The following is a 15,600-nucleotide window of genomic DNA, read 5'->3' as shown; positions in this document are numbered from 1 at the left end:
AAGTAGACCAAGCACCAAAACCAGAGTCATGTTAAAAACATTCATCAGTTCGTTCTTAGACTTAGTAATCAAAATTGGATTTTGCTATCTAATAGTCCAAGAGACCACATAAGCATGCTTATGTCAAAGTAGTCATCGAATCATAGTATAGACTCAGAAACAACAAGCTTAATAATAATAACAGAGGAAAAAAGCCAACAAGGTGTAAAATCAATCAATAAAAACCACAACGTTGATAATGAAACCTCCATTACTTGAACAAAAACCTCTAGAATCGCTTGAACTTAGACAAGAAGAAGATCAATCTCCACAGAGACAAGAAGCTTAGCAGAGACGGAGAGCATTGGAAGAGCTACTCTGTCTCAATGTAAGAGGAGGAACAAGGGCAAACATAGGATTCCACGGCATCTGAAAGACCAAAGACTGATGTAGTCGCCGTGTTTCAAATCACACCCCATTTTCCAGTCCTTTGATCTACCAGAATCGCGAGACCATCTTGGATTGTCGTCATTGTGATCGGAAAACCAAAATCAAGTTCAGAGAGCAAGAGCGTGAGGAAGAAAGAAAATGAGAGAGAGAGAGAGAGAGAACGAGGATGTGAGTGAAAACTGAAAAAAGTGACTGTTGTTTTATAGAGAGAGAATTTGTTTTCTTAGCTCTTATGCCTCCTCATATAGAAGCTATTAACTTACTTGGAAGAAAAGAAAGACTTGTTTTCAATAGTTAAGCAAATTGGAGAAAAGATTTAGGTTTTACAATACTTTCCAGTAACCTCCTCATCAAGATTCAGGTTAAGGAAACTATCAAACAATCTCAAAAAGCATCTTCATCTCAAAAAATTTATCGAATCATTAGTATAGAATCAGAAAAAAAAAAAAAAAAAAAAACTTGCTAATAATAAAAGAGAGAAACCCACAAAAGTGTAAGATCGATCACAATCGTAGAAAGAACCCTAATTTTGCAAATTACTAATCCAAGTAGTAACTAGACCAAAAACCTCAAGAATCGCCTGAAATTAGACTAATCAAGCTCAACAGACACAAGAAACGTCTCAAAAACGAAGATAGGATCTACCCTGTGATCTCATGGTAAAAGAAAGAGGAACAAGGGCAAAACAGAGGACTCCACCGCACCTAAACGCCCAAACACCGATGTTGTCACCGTCTTTCAAATCATTAGCCTTAACAACATCGTTCCAACCACAAGTCAAACAGTAATTCCAGCTTACGTTTCCTGAATGATTCCCCACCTCCCATTTCTTCAAAACCACACCCCACTTTTCAAACCTTGGATCCACGAGAATGGCTCCCACTTCCATCTTCTCATCATCATCATTGTCGATATCTTCTTCTATGATACTCCGCTCCTCAGGCGTCAAGAACTCGTTCCTGATTAAGCTGTTGAAAGGCATTAAGAGACGGCCCAGTGTTGGGTTGACATCAGATTTGGACAGAGTCTTCTCTAAGATTAGTGTCAGGTCTTCTCCATTCATGTCTCTCATCACCTGAAATTGCCACCACGGCATCCCCCACGTCCTCCTTGGAAAAAAAGTTACCTTCGGTTTCTTGAATCCACCACTACTCCTTCTCTGTAACATCTCACGCACCTCGGTGGGGTTTGTGTACTCCGTTAGCCACGGATATGGAGACCATTGGTGATTAGTGTTTGATGGGTTTTTCATCTCTGTCTTCTTGTACTCATCAGGGATGTAGTTTCCAAAGGGTAAGGTTGAAGAACAAGGCGATGAAGAAGAAGTAGAAGCCCCATTAGGGTTTTCAAAGTTAGGTTGTGGGTATCTAAGCGCAGGCCTTATCTTTCTGGGGACATGACTGAAGAATTTCTTCTTCTCGCTCTCTTCGTCATCGTCTTTTTTCTTTTTGATAAAGACGTTGTCTTCTTCTTTAGAGACAATCTTGGCTTTTCCTTTTCTTGCGCGTTGTTCTGCATCATTCAACGTAGCCTTGACACCCGCCAACTCATAAAGCTCCGAGGTCGACCCCATCTTATTTCTCTCAGCCGTGTGATCATCGTCGATTGTTGTCATTATGATCGGAACCCTAACTCGAGATCAAAGAGAGAGAAGCTTGAGGAAGAAGGAAAGTTTAGAGACAGAATGAGAATGAGTAAAAAGAAAGTGCCTGTGTTGACGTTATTAAATAGGTCTTTTTTTCCATTTTTTCCTTTCAGCACAATACTGTAGTTTAACTATTGGGATTAGTACCCTATTAATTATGACCGACTTGCGTATTTTTTACATCATTGTCTTTTGAGAGTGTGTGTAATAATATGCATTAAATGGAAATGTATGTGCGATGGCAAAATGCATAATCTTCCTTTTTGGTTTTTGTAATTTTTCCCTATAGTTTTTACTTTTATATAATTTTAAGCGAAAATCAGTAATTAGTGCAGTGAATCGCCTAATGTTTGGACTTTGGATTGATGGGTCAAGCATTGCTGTAATTGGTAATTGGGCTTCAAATGGGAAGAGAATTTAGGCCCATTAAAGGTGTAGGATAGAGAATTTGCAACTCGGAAGATATAAGGATTACTATTATTGACTTTATGCCTTTCAAGACTTATTATTATTAAGCTATGCTGCTCTCAACCTCTGTGACAACACTGAAGATGGTTGGATAAATACTTGCTGGTTCAACACATTTTAAGATTGACTCTAGTCAAGTCAGACATGTTTGATCCTCATCGACTGCGGCAAAGATTGTGAAAATGTTGTGTTGATGTTTTCATATGGAGGATAGAATTGGTTTTAGCAGTCAGGCGATATATAGCTAATGCATTGAAGTCAAGAGAAGCGTTTGACGTCGAATGCATTGGAGTCAGATGATGTTGAGACAGATATGTGGTGAAGAACTACATTGGATGCGGAAGAGAATATAGTCTTAAGTTTGTCACTCACAAATCACAACAAGGGTCTTAGTTCTGCAGGGTCATCATCAGAGGAACTCAAGATCCTTCTGGATTCTGCCTTAACATAAGTAGAATCTATCTTGATCCCTAAGAGCATTTTGGAGGAATGTACCAAAACAGTTGACCATTGGACCAATGCAGTAACTAAAGTAGGCCTAAAAATCACTAGCAATTGAAGTTGATATGTGTGCTTGTACATCAAGCAACAAACCCAGAGTCATGTCAAAAGTATAAACTTTCTGTAAACAGAGAGTATAGTGACCTCCATTGAACGAGAAAGCACACGACTTACTTTGACTCCTAATGAAATTTCTTCATCAATTTACTAATGGAAGAGAAAAAACAACAAGATAAAGATCCCAACTTCGTACCAAAACCATAGTAACATCTTCTAGTCCCAAAAAATAAAAACTTTTTACTTATCTACAGAATCAACAACAGAGCTCGTGGGAGGAACAAGGGCAAAGCAGAGGATTTCATTGGACCTGAAAGACCAAAGACTGATTTTGTCGCCTTCTTTCAATCCATTAGTCTTAACGACGTTGCTCCATTCACCTCTCAACACAAAACTCCAGTAGCTGCTCCCTGAATCAGTCGTCATAAACCATTGCTTAAAACCTACGTTCCACTTTTTACTACGTTGATCCATAAGAAACGATGCCACACCCATATTCCCTTGGTTAGTGATGTCGTCGTCATCAATCAATCTTGACTCGTCAAGCGTCAAGAAATCGTTTTGGATTACGCTATTGATAGGGATTGAGAGACGGTTTTGAAGTGGATCAACATCGTTCGAGTCCAGAGTCTTCACTATGACTAGCTTCGGATCATCAGCGCCGTTCATAACCTGGACAAGCCATTCTGGTGCCTTTATCCGATTTCGAGAAGAGGTTGGGACTTCCGGTGTCTTTATCGGTTCTTGTGGGTCTTTTGGTCGGACGTATTCGTAAGAGGTAGTCTTTTTTCTTCTGGGGACGTTACTCAAGATTCTATCCAATATCACATCTTTATCTTCTGGGACAGTCTTGGGGACAGAAGCAACTTGCGGCTCTGGATCCTTGCGAAGGTATGCGTGACCTTCCCTTTTTCCTTTGGGGACGCGATCGAAGAATCTCTTTCTTTTCTCTTCTCTTACTTGTGCGACAGTCTTGGTCTTTTTTTGGTTATCACGCGAACTCATCTCTTCTCTTCTCTTCCTTTTCTCTTCTCTTACTTGTGCGACAGTCTTGGGTTTTTTTTGGTTATCACGCGAACTCATCTCTTCTTCTATGCCGGTGAGAAGTTGTATGAATCGCGAAAGCCAAATGAGTTGTTCAAGCGTAGAGAAAAGGAGCACAAAAATTGCCAAGTCTAGATAAACAAAGAAGAGAGAGAGAGCGGTTGAGAAAATGGTGCCAAGGGTCCTGAATTTTTTCTCTCTCGAGTCTTTAAAAGCGTCTAAGAATTTGTTTTTAAAGCGTTGACAAAAGTCTCAGTGCGTCAGGTTGATTTTCCCGCTCGAATTCATCTCCAACGGTCATAACAGAAACTCGAGTGACAGAGAATTAGAGAGAGTACCCAAAGATTATTTTCTTCTTTGTTTCATTTATTTTTTACTAAAATTCCCGTTTCATAGTGTTATTTAAAATATACGATGCTAGGCTGTGTTTCATCTTTGACCAAATTACTTGTATAGTAGTAGGTAACAACACCACATCGAGAGATGGTTTTATAAGCCAAACAAGAAAGAACAATTACAAGATACGGTCATAGGCTAAAGATTAATCGAGAAATCCTTTTGGTTTTCTTTATGGCTTTTGTCTAAGAATGAAAGATGAAAGTACAACTTTACAATAGAATCCTAACGATAAACTACTACCATTTGTTCTTGCAGCTTTTTCAGTCAAAGAAGAATCCGGATTAAAAACAAAAACTTCTTTGTTCCTTTCTTTAAGCAAACCTACCTAGTGACCGATATGAGAAAATTTAGCCTCAGAAATTCGCCTGATGCTGAGCGAATTCCGACAAAAATCTCAAAATTGAATGCTTAGGGTTATTATCATCATCACGAAGCCCTTTGTCTAAAGTCTCAAGAACACCCTTCATGATTCGAGTGTAGAGCCTCTCCATCTGCGGAATGCTGTAGTTGTCAGTGCGTTCCATGAGTAGTCCCTTTACAGATTCTGTTTGGCTTGAAATTTCTTCATCCGACTTAGCAAAATCCCTGGAAGAATCACCACTCACATCTTCTGCAGATGCCTCTTTACTTGGTGGCTCGCTTCGGTCTTCTCTATCACCATCTGTTGGAGAAGGAACTGCTGACTGTGTGTTGGCCGCTTCCGGAGATGGCATCTCTTTGCTTGCATCTTGGTTTTGTGATTTGTCTGCAGCTGAATCTGTTCATCACAACGTAAACACACACCACAAGTATTAAAAAGTCTCATTATCAAAGAGTTTTTCTACATCTAGGAACCTGAGATCGTATGAACTCAAAAGTCTCAAGGGAAAGCAAACCACCGACACTTAACATGTAAAACAAGAACCAAATCTTCGGTTGCAGTGGCATTACCTGTACAGACAGCATCAGTAGTTTTCTTGGGCTTTTTAAGACCTTCATAATCTCGATCTAAATTAACCTCTGGCTGCACATTTCGAAGTCGGGCACTGGTTCTAGTAACAGTTCCCATCTGCACAACAGGAGCTAAACCGAGGATTGATCCACTCAGATCATCTGGTATCTGTGAAGGACCACCTTCAGCTGCGATCTTATCACAATATGTTAGCAGCGCTGGGTCCATCTGTGACAGCATCCCATGCACCTGAAACATAATGACAAATATGGCTTCAGATAACAGCATTTGGGGGATGATAAACTTGCAGCAATTTTAAATGGGGGATTAGAGACTTGCAAACATACTACATCTCGAAGCTCATAGGCTCTACTGACAATTCTCGCTCCTGCATAATCATCTCCATTGTAAGCCTGGATAATAATTGAATAAAGTTAAAACAAACTTCATGGGTAAGAGTCTCATTCATTAGCATTGAATCATTCTGTTCAAGGAAGCATCTATTCCCTCAAAATATCAAATGATAAAAAAATGAATAGTAAGGACAATGTCCACACCAACCAACAACTCTCTCTTTATAACTTTCTAGTGCAGTGACCACATTTTTTGAATTGTCAAGGTTTAATAGCCATGTAAAAGAGATGTGTTGTAAAACAGGAGTGCACCTTGGCATTTCTCACAATGAGATCAACGTCTTGCAAGAACGGTGCACATGTCAGATACTGCCCAGTATCAACACGCTGCAGCAGAGTAGCCGTATCCATTGGATTTTGAATTATTGAGCGATAGTTTGGAGCATCCTCGTCCGTAACTGGAAAGTGGAATGCGCTGAATCTTTTATCATATAGTATCCTGCACAGCAAAAGTATCCCATAAGTTACAATATGTTAAAAAAAAAAAAACCAATAACAAGAGACAATTAAAGAAACTCCCTACATTATAGAAATGGCAAGGCTACCCTATGTAAAATTTGAGAGCTATATCAGTACTGTTATATCAAATAATGTTCATCTCCGTTGACAAAAAGTAAAAGGCGTTCTTGATCTAAGTATAAAGACAACAATAATAAAGCTTCAACATAAACACACTGCAAGCCATGCAGTAGAGTGTAATGAAGATTATAAAAAAATGACAGAGAAGAAACCAGGTAAGTATTTCCAAAAGCTGAATCTCAGTATTTTTTGAAGTGCACCTGATCTACAAACCAACTGTTCTATCACATAAGCATATAGATAAAACGAGAGCATTTACAGCTACCAAATATTGTGTTGAGTCACACTTTGCATGGGTGTTTATTTAACGTGAGGGCCCAGACACATTTACCTATTGCAAACATCTCTGAGACACATACGCAATCGTCGAAGGGAATGCTGCTCTGCTTCCACCTTGGCTTTTACTTCTGCAGGTTTTGGACCAGCAGGTTCTTTTGGAACCTTGGGAAGTTCTGGAAGGGGTTGTGGTCCAAATGGTTTGCCATTTAAGCCAGAAATAACTGAGAGAGCAGCTTCAATCAAACGGTCAAAGAACAAAGACCTATCTTCACTTGATGGTTTGTCCACAGTATAGCTGAAAACAAATGTACACAGTATGAGAAACTGAATTATAAACCATAAGCGTGAGGACCATTTCATGGAAACCAATAGAATGAAGAAAATTATATTTGTAACGAGAACCAAGGAAAAAGTAGCTACGTTGCACTTAACATTGTTAACAAAAAAAAAAAAAAAAAAAGTAGCTAAGTTGGGGAATGACACCAATAAAAATGCAATGCTATTTCACAGGAATTTTTCTCTGAACTTTCATGTAATTTGTCAAATATATTGTATAAGTTCATAATAACTTAATCTGATCATTACTTGCCAATCAATTTTAGACAAACCAAAAACATCAACTTGGAAAACATACGTAAGCATCTACAGCTTACTAACTCACATGCATGCTACTAATGCATGCCTTTTGACATTGAAAAGATGACCGACTTTCACAAGAAGTTTGTACAGTATATAATTATATGGAGAAGCAGGTCAAAGAAAGTGACCTACCAGCTTTTATGGGAAAACAAAAGAAAAGCTAATAATAAAGTTGTAGTATGGTACTGGACAAAGTGATTACAAGCAAAACATAAACTTACATAGATCGATTGTCAAATACTGTCTGCTCTTCCACGTCAGATAATTCACCATAAGATGTAGCAAGTAATAATATGGGTAGATTTGATGGCAATTCTTCTAACAAAGTCAGAAATACAGCCCTAAGCTGTTCATGAGCCTGCAGTCATCAGTATCAAGATCATCAGACTAGCAATCTAAAACAACCAACAGGACAACCTACATTGTATTAAGCAAACATGTAAACATGATCTCCAAAAGTCACTGCAGCAAAGTGGAATTTAGATAATAAAAACACACTTACATTTTCCCACCAATTATTGAACATTGGTATGTAAAGTATTGAAGGTGTTGTTCTCCTAGCTTCACTAAATATATGTACTAACGCCTCTTCCGGGGTCTTTGCACCAGGATCCGAAAGGAGAGATGGAAGTCCCAGAGAATGAATAGGGAATTTTTCTAGCTCATGTAAAATTGCAGGCCCAAGATGATCCTGTTCGACTAACAAGTAAGTGAATTCAGTTCATAATAATAAAGCTTTCAGACATAATCACAAGAAACGACAAGCAATTACCAGTCCAACTCCTTCACCACCAAGCAGCAAAAGTCGAGGTCGATAAACAAGAGGAATTGCAGATCCAAATGAAAGTATTGACAGCTTCGTCAAATCCGATGACGTGGCTGACGAGGGAAAAATATCTGATATTATACTCATGGATTCAAGGAGGTGTCGATGTAAACATGGCAATACAACCGGAGAGAGTGGTCTGGATTGCACAACAGACCCTCTATGGGCAGCAGGAGTAATAGCTGACATTGCCTCTACAAAGTGGCTCTTCTCAACGTTAACCAACCCAACATCTATGGCGTATTTATCATCACTGGTATAAACTTGTGGATATTTCTCACGAAAAGCACGAATCGCAGCTTCAGTGCACAAAGCTTTTAGATCAGCACCACAATACCCTACACAAGTAGCTGCCAGTTCCTCTTTCAGCTCCCTAGTAGGTGGGTGCTTCCATTTACGAGTGTGAATATCCAATATTTCGGCTCGTGCTTCGCAGCCTGGTAAAGAAAAATTGAACTCCCGATCGAATCTGCCAGGGCGGCGTAACGCGCCATCTATTGCATCTACCCTGTTTGTTGCTCCAATGAGAACAACTTGACCACGAGAATCGAGGCCATCCATCAGCGCCAGCAAAGTTGAAACAATAGAATTATGTATTTGTTCCTGTTTGCTAGATCTTACAGGAGCAAGACCATCAATTTCATCAAAAAAGATTATGGAAGGCTGGTTTCGCTGAGCCTCCTCAAAGAGTAGCTTTAGCTGTCTCTCAGCTTCGCCAACCCACTTGCTAAGAACATCAGCACCCTTCCGCATATAAAAGCTAACTTTCTGTCCAGCTTTTGAAGCAGCACATGCTAATGCTCGAGCAATCAGTGTTTTACCCGTGCCTGGAGGACCACACAGCAGTACACCTCTGGGAGGAGTAATGCTGTAACTTGCAAAGAACTCTGGATACAGCAAGGGAAAGAAAACCATTTCCTTCAAATCATTGATGTATTCGGACAGCCCACCAATGTCATCAAAATTTATATCCTCATTAATCTGCAGTGGCTGGATATCTGCACCTCCTTTAGAGCTTGGCCCAGCAGTCTGAACACCAGAAGTTAATGCAGCCAAACCATCACTCTGGTGACCCCAACCAGAAGCTCCAACGTTCAACCCCAATGAACTTGACCCATACGTGTCCAAACCCCCAAATAGCCAAGGTGCTCCAGATCTGTTTCCACCTCGAGCCCAGGGAATTGCAGGGCCCTGGTCCAACTCGTCCACAAGAAGAGAATCATCTGAATCATCTGTTCTTGTAAAACGATGGCGCTTGTGAGGCCGAGACCCACCTCTCCTAACATGCCTTCCAACCCTGGTGCCCATGCCTTGGTGCAATACTCTCCGAGGAGATCTAGGTTGTTGTTGCTTGTTGATTTCTTCTGTAGGCATCCTCCGCACTTCAGCACGGTTTCGCAGATCATATCTCTTCCTTCCCTCTTGTTCTTCATCACCCTCTTCATCATCATCACCATCTTCTTCTTCCTCATCTTCGCCATCACCTTCATCTTCTCCATTACCCTCGTCTTCAGCCTCAACCTCATTTTCACCATCATCCGCATCATCTAATTCATTCCCATTCTCGGTTTCATCTTGGCCATCTTTCTCTTCTGATGTATCTTGGTCAGTACCAGATTCTGTTTTCAGTCGTTTATTTGAACGACGAGGACGGAGACCTTCACGACGTGGTGCCAATTCAGCATCCATATCCTTTCTACTTTTTGAAGTTGAGTAATTTTTATGAACTCCATTATAGACTCTACTCCTCAAGGTTCGATATGCTGGACTCTGAAAAAGAACAGAAACTTATTTTCAGCAGGCATACCACAGTACTTATAAGATAGCTTTAAGTTACGTTATCGAAGTGCCATTTTAAAGAGGAATATATCCTGACCATCATATCTTCATCCTCCGCTCCAGAACTGTCTGTATAGTCCTCAAGGTTTACAGAAATTCTTCTCTTCCTCGTGGAACGCCGGAGATCAGATGCAATTGGCTGTAAGTCATGAGCAATGTTATCAACATTCTGGTTTAATCAGACAAAAAGAAAAACAGTGTGCATTACAAAGAAAAGAACCGATCAGACTAATTTCATGTTGTCCCCCTGATACCCTCCGCAGACACAATAACCAGTAAAAATACAAAATCAATACAAGATAAAAAAAACAGATGATCATATATATCCACTTACCAATGATGTACTGAAGGATAAAACTATCAAAGAAATTAAAGTAAACCAAGGTGAAGTGCCAGATATTATAGCACTGATGCAATATCATAGGAAGAAACATGTAATGCTTACCGCGGCATTAGATGCCCTCGCTGGACGGTTCCCTTTGTGCAGCATCTTTGCGATCTGAGAGGCTGCCGTTCTTGTCTTTGCGTTTCTTTTCCTATTATGTAATATGTTTGGTGAGTAGTATACGTATGAGCGATTATACAATTTGGGCCTCCTCCTAAGCCTATCACTGCTTCTAACTGGCTTAGTAACTGACCCATCTCCTTGACTTGATCGCTTAGGATGCATGGAGAAATGCTACCTCTGATGATTATCTCCTTCCATAAACTACAAATCCAAGATTCACAGATCAAATTTCCACACCATAACCAGCACACTAAATGAAAAATAATTTCAAAACTAACAAAACAAAGTTGCAATTTCTATCAGATAAAAGGAGAGAATATCTCAAATACCACAAACAACGTAATCTACAGGAATCAGACATGTAGAATAGAAGAAACACTCAAACACTAGAAGAATTGTAGGAAAAACAAATTTCGCAAATCAAAAGAATCCCAGAAGGAACACATCTAACATTCTCTCATAGACACGCCCTTTCTAGGTACGCCGACTCCTAATAGACATGCATTCATAGAGATAAACCCCAAAGAGAAAGCCACTAAACCTCCTAGCGAAACAAAGAAAATTCTAAACCAAACCCTAGAAACTGAAGGTGAAAATGATCATCCTCAATCAAATCAACGGTTCCTGTTCAGAACGATGAAGAGATTCTTGCTAATCAACAACTAAAACGACTGTTTATCCGATTGCATTAGCCAAAGAACTCGACGAGACAAATCAACTGAGAAATGAACGGAGAGAATGCAAAATTGAACAAGCGTAAGAGATAGATGATAACATAAAGACGAAGAAACCTGAGGATTGAAGAAGGTGAACAGAGAGAATGATCGAAAGTGTCAGTGGAGACTGCAGAATTTGCAGGTCCGTCTTCGTTGCTCTTCTCCCTCTTTTTTTTTTTTTTTTCTCTCTTCGAGCGTTTTTTTTTTTTTTTCTTTTTATTTTTCCGGCTGCTGCTTTAATAAAATTTTCTTCCCCACTCTCTCTGTTTGGACGTAAGAATATCTCTATCCCTAGCTCTCTCCTAGTCCAAGTTTAGATTATTTTGAAAGTACTCCCCGAAATTTATCATATGTCATAATATTAACCCCATAACTTTCATTCTTTTATACCTTTAGTTTAAAAATTAAAACTTTTATGACCGTTAACATTTCTTAAACCCAATGTGACAGCCATCAGTAAGGAGGATTCTTCCGTCTTGCAAAATTCAATTTGTTTATCAGTTAATTTTGGTTTGACCAAAAAAAGAATATCAGTTAATTCTATATGAGGGCAATTCAAAAAAATTTAAAGTTTGCTAACAAAATTAGATAGATTACAAGGTAGATGACTCCAAATCACTTGCTTTTAGTGGAAAAACATTTAAAAGGTTCTTGAATTATCTTATAAGCTTTTTTCGTAATAATCAATTAAAAGTATACTTGCCCAAGTTTCAGTCTTTATGTTACACAAGTGGGATGCTCTTGCATTCCCCGTAAAGCTATACAATTTCTTGGGTACAATTTAACTTTTACCGAGGACTAACTAATCACAAAATGGGTTAAAAAATGATCTAGAAGGAGTAATACACAGCCAAAGCGACTAAAGCTTCTTGCTTTTGATAGATTTCTTCAATTTGGATGATGTGCTCGGGGTCTCCTTAAAGGCAGAAGGGCAAAGCTCAGTGATACTACAAGTTCCACAGCGTGGTCTTAGCGGTGTGCATATCGTTTGTCCAAATCCTACCTGTTTATATTTCAGACAACAAAATAGAGAGGATGAAGATTAATTGGAGTTATAGAGGTTTCAAGCATTTATATCCCTGACATATGAAATGTTCATAATAGTCGTAAGTAGATTTTTTTATGTATGGCCATGCATCATTTAGTTAGGATCTCCCAGAATGACGCACCAACAGAAAGTTAATAGCCACCCATTCTTCTTTTGGAAGCCATTGTTGCAGAGCTACTCTAGTTTCCTCAGGGGACAAGGTTTTCTGGTCAAGCACAAATTAGAGATAGGTGACCAAGAGCAGATGAGCAAACAAAAGAAGAAGTAAAATTTTACCAAGTGTTAAGAAATCATTCAATCAATCTCATAGCCATATATAATTCAACATAAGCCTGATGTTAGAGAAGCACCTGTTTTGTTCCTGGTTTAGACACCCAACCAAGTCTATTGCAAATGCGATGCACATGTGTGTCTACACAGATCCCTTGAACATCATTCCAGGCTACATGCAAAACCTATCGCAGGACATCAAAAGAAACCTTTTAAGAACTTTGAAAACAAGTATCTCTCTTACAAAGCTTGAATAATATTGGCAACTTTTACCAGATGAGCAATCTTAGGACCAACTCCTGGAAGTGAGAGTAGTTCTTCCAAAGTCCTTGGAATGTCACCGTCATATTTCATTAGACAAATTTTTGCAACTTTCTTCACATTAGTAGCCTTTCTAGTATAGAATCCAACCTAAAAGTTAAGGGCAAACAGTAAGTTTCATATCGAAATTAAAATGATAACAACAATTTCCATTTATAGTTTCTCACTCCTTTCCTTTTCATTTCCTAAATACTTCTCATGAAAAATATGGCAGATGGGGTCATAGCAGAGTCAAAGAGCCCTTCAACAACATGAAGTAAGATTACAAAGGGATAATGTACCGGATAGATCAATTCCTTAATGGTTGACTCATCGGCTTTGTCAATGGCTTCAGGAGTGAGAAGGCCATTTTGATGAAGTCGTTCTACTGCAGCTGCATATTAGAAGTGTTTGAATATAATATCAGGAAACTTAGAGATTTAGATGATATCAGAGATACTAGAATGCTGAAATTAAGCGTTCTTGCAACATGGGCTAAGTAATTAAAATCTCACCACCAGTTATGTGCTCTTTAGTCTGACTTGAAAGAAGTGTTCCTATGAGCACATAAAATCGCCTTTCCTAAAAATAGGGCGAGATAAGGTCAAAAGCAAAAACAAGAAGGGCGACCTTCTATCTACCTTTAAGCACAATTTCAATTTATGAAATGTGAAAACAACAAAGGAAGCAAGAATTCAGAATAAGAGAATTTTCTAATCGTAAGCTAGCATTTGTTACCAATTCACGGTAAACCACTTGGAACTTGGTTCCCAATCTATGCATAGAGTACCAAGTAATAATAAAAAAACAAATGGGAAGTAATATTTGAGAAAGCAATGAAACTATCTCACTGCACACTTCCACATAAAACCAATCGGCACAAACTCAGCAATAACTCAATTCCATATAGAGTAAGATATTTCTACCTTTGGAGGTAAAAAGCTTCCGGTTCTATCACATTCTACAGCATTAGCCGGTGCTTCTTCTGAAGATTTCATTTTTTGAATACCCTCGAGCACTTTTTTCCAGTTTTCAGGTGGTATGCCTAAATAAACATCTTAGGGACATCCCTTTTTCCATAAAGAATAAATGTACCCAAACTGTAGTACGTTAAAGAAAACCTGCTGTTTTGATCGAAGTGCTAGCTTCTGTTGATTTTATAAATGAGTTTATTTTTGACGTCCCTGCAAAACCATTTCATACAAGAAATTTAGCTATGAGTTGGAGAGTATATATATATATATATAAAAAAAAGAGGGGGAAAATGTAACTATACACAGTGAGACTTACTAGATGAAGCAGATCCATTAGTCTTCTTGTAAGGAGACTCTTCTATATCAGGCAATCCACACATCTCCTGCATTACATAAACAAAGACCAAGAGGATCATAATTCATATAATACATGGCTTGAACAGTTTCTGGAAATAACTAAACTGTTTAAGCCAAGGGATAAACAAATTGCCTACAAATCTCTGCAGCTCTCAAGATTTATATATATACCTTGCGGGCATTGATTCCTCTGCTGGAACATTGCTGCACAGGCTCCAAATCTTCCTGCTTTAGCCTTTTCTTCCTTAAAGAGACTCGAGTCTCAGACTCAGAAGTTCCAATGGCTGCTCCTGATACCAAAACAAGCAACTAGAGTAATAAACAAATGGACCAGTTACGAATCAGTACATAAATTCGGAGAGAGAGGAGACCTGAATCGAAATTGGAATCCGGACGAGGATTTAGGGATTCTGCGGAGATGGATTTGGCAGATGATAGAGTAGCAGCAGCATACATTCGGCGATTCATAGCGTTAAAAACTCGAGCGGCGATGGGAATTGTTGAAGCGGCTCCGGTGGTGAGAATCATAAGAGCCAATTTTTGTGTTTCATCAAAGTCAGATGATAAAAACTGCTCAAATTATTTGTTTGTTTTTTTGTCAAACCAAATTGTTTTTTTTTTTTTTATATGGTTATAAATCAAGGAGCAAATTAAATTCGACGGACGTTAATCGGTGAGCTTATTAATTTTGACAATAATATTTAATTTGTGACGTTATTTAATGTAAGTAGAGGAGTATATAGGGCAAGAGAGGACACTCTCTTTCACACCTTGGCTCAGTTTCTCTCTCTCTCTCTCTCTCTAATTAGCTTCTTCCTCACGTTTTTGCTCTCACAGACCTTGAGCTTTCAGTTAGATAACAATGAGTATGTATTTTGTTATAGGAAAATGGTAGGCTGGGATGACGTGGAAGGTTAATGAAATCTAATTGGTGGAGGTGTAAGTTGTGAGTTGGCAACTAATGATTGGCTGGAAATGAGGAGAAGAACTGAAGCTAAATAGAATTCGAAGATCGATTGTGGAGGATAACCAGAAAAATATCTAAGTTTGTATCTTCTTCTTCTTCAATTCTCTCTGTAAACTCTTTAGGGTTTTTGATATCTCATTGTTGCTAGAGCTGTTTCTACTTCTAAGCTCTATCACATGAGATTTGGATTCTCGTTTTATGAACGACGATTCAATTGTGTTTATCAGAATCTATTGTGTTTATCAGAATCGTGAGTTTTACTGTATCAAAGGTATCAGAGCCAACAGATTCTCGGAATCCATGGCGGAGACAAGATCGCAAACTCCAATCAAGGAGACGGTGGCTAGAGAAGCGACCGCAGTGGTTCGTGAAACGGTATCAGAGATGTGGCTTCGATCGCATTCGAGATAC

At 38.9% G+C, this 15,600-nt stretch overlaps 4 protein-coding genes across 5 annotated transcripts; all 4 read right to left on the bottom strand.

The window, feature by feature from the left end:
- Window positions 1–16: 16 nt before the first annotated feature.
- LOC9325642 (B3 domain-containing protein At1g05930) lies at window positions 17–2,173 on the bottom strand. Its single transcript, XM_002889532.2, has 2 exons — window positions 1,106–2,173; window positions 17–408 (listed from the first exon to the last, which is right to left on the bottom strand). The coding sequence occupies exons 1-2, from the start codon at window positions 2,042–2,044 to the stop codon at window positions 325–327; spliced, it is 1,023 nt and encodes a 340-aa protein (XP_002889578.1). The 5' UTR covers window positions 2,045–2,173; the 3' UTR covers window positions 17–324.
- On the bottom strand, window positions 2,174–4,535 carry LOC9325641 (B3 domain-containing protein At1g05920). The gene has a single exon (XM_021013444.1). It carries the CDS (start codon window positions 4,181–4,183, stop codon window positions 3,341–3,343), a length of 843 nt encoding a protein of 280 aa, XP_020869103.1. The 5' UTR covers window positions 4,184–4,535; the 3' UTR covers window positions 2,174–3,340.
- Window positions 4,536–4,706: 171 nt separating this feature from the next.
- LOC9325640 (ATPase family AAA domain-containing protein At1g05910) lies at window positions 4,707–11,478 on the bottom strand. The gene is made up of 11 exons (XM_021013437.1): window positions 11,349–11,478; window positions 10,495–10,758; window positions 10,087–10,188; window positions 8,157–9,980; window positions 7,887–8,075; window positions 7,606–7,742; window positions 6,798–7,040; window positions 6,140–6,326; window positions 5,822–5,887; window positions 5,474–5,723; window positions 4,707–5,300 (listed from the first exon to the last, which is right to left on the bottom strand). Exons 2-11 carry the CDS (start codon window positions 10,717–10,719, stop codon window positions 4,897–4,899), a joined length of 3,627 nt encoding a protein of 1,208 aa, XP_020869096.1. The 5' UTR covers window positions 10,720–10,758; window positions 11,349–11,478; the 3' UTR covers window positions 4,707–4,896.
- Window positions 11,479–11,909: 431 nt separating this feature from the next.
- On the bottom strand, window positions 11,910–14,833 carry LOC9328375 (endonuclease III homolog 2, chloroplastic). 2 transcript variants are annotated; one of them, XM_021013442.1, is made up of 11 exons: window positions 14,594–14,833; window positions 14,394–14,512; window positions 14,182–14,248; window positions 14,013–14,075; window positions 13,818–13,936; window positions 13,407–13,473; window positions 13,194–13,285; window positions 12,865–13,002; window positions 12,672–12,776; window positions 12,443–12,526; window positions 11,910–12,276 (listed from the first exon to the last, which is right to left on the bottom strand). In XM_021013442.1, exons 1-11 carry the CDS (start codon window positions 14,748–14,750, stop codon window positions 12,133–12,135), a joined length of 1,155 nt encoding a protein of 384 aa, XP_020869101.1. In that variant the 5' UTR covers window positions 14,751–14,833; the 3' UTR covers window positions 11,910–12,132. The 2 variants fall into 2 exon arrangements, with proteins under 2 accessions (XP_020869101.1, XP_020869102.1); XM_021013443.1 differs by having other exon boundaries at window positions 14,394–14,506.
- Window positions 14,834–15,600: the final 767 nt, after the last annotated feature.

The sequence above is a fragment of the Arabidopsis lyrata genome, assembly GCF_000004255.2.
Source record: "Arabidopsis lyrata subsp. lyrata unplaced genomic scaffold ARALYscaffold_1, whole genome shotgun sequence".
Lineage (NCBI taxonomy): Eukaryota > Viridiplantae > Streptophyta > Magnoliopsida > Brassicales > Brassicaceae > Arabidopsis > Arabidopsis lyrata.
This window is presented reverse-complemented; position numbering and strand designations above follow the sequence as displayed.

Bases quoted from the DNA above. Each gene is read 5' to 3' on its own strand.
- LOC9325642 (XM_002889532.2), bottom strand. From the start codon at position 2,044: ATGACAACAATCGACGATGATCACACGGCTGAGAGAAATAAGATGGGG. The intron at 409-1,105 runs GTTCCTCTTTCT...TTGGTCTTTCAG, and splicing joins GAGTCCTCTGTTTTGCCCTT to ATGCCGTGGAATCCTATGTT.
- LOC9325640 (XM_021013437.1), bottom strand. From the start codon at position 10,719: ATGCATCCTAAGCGATCAAGTCAAGGAGATGGGTCAGTTACTAAGCCA. The intron at 8,076-8,156 runs GTAATTGCTTGT...TTAGTCGAACAG, and splicing joins GTGGTGAAGGAGTTGGACTG to GATCATCTTGGGCCTGCAAT. The intron at 5,888-6,139 runs GTGCACTCCTGT...ATTATTATCCAG, and splicing joins TCATTGTGAGAAATGCCAAG to GCTTACAATGGAGATGATTA.
- LOC9328375 (XM_021013442.1), bottom strand. From the start codon at position 14,750: ATGATTCTCACCACCGGAGCCGCTTCAACAATTCCCATCGCCGCTCGA. The intron at 14,076-14,181 runs GTAAGTCTCACT...ATGGTTTTGCAG, and splicing joins TAATGGATCTGCTTCATCTA to GGACGTCAAAAATAAACTCA. The intron at 12,527-12,671 runs GTGCTTCTCTAA...GTGCTTGACCAG, and splicing joins CTAAACCAGGAACAAAACAG to AAAACCTTGTCCCCTGAGGA.
- LOC9325641 (XM_021013444.1), bottom strand. From the start codon at position 4,183: ATGAGTTCGCGTGATAACCAAAAAAAACCCAAGACTGTCGCACAAGTA.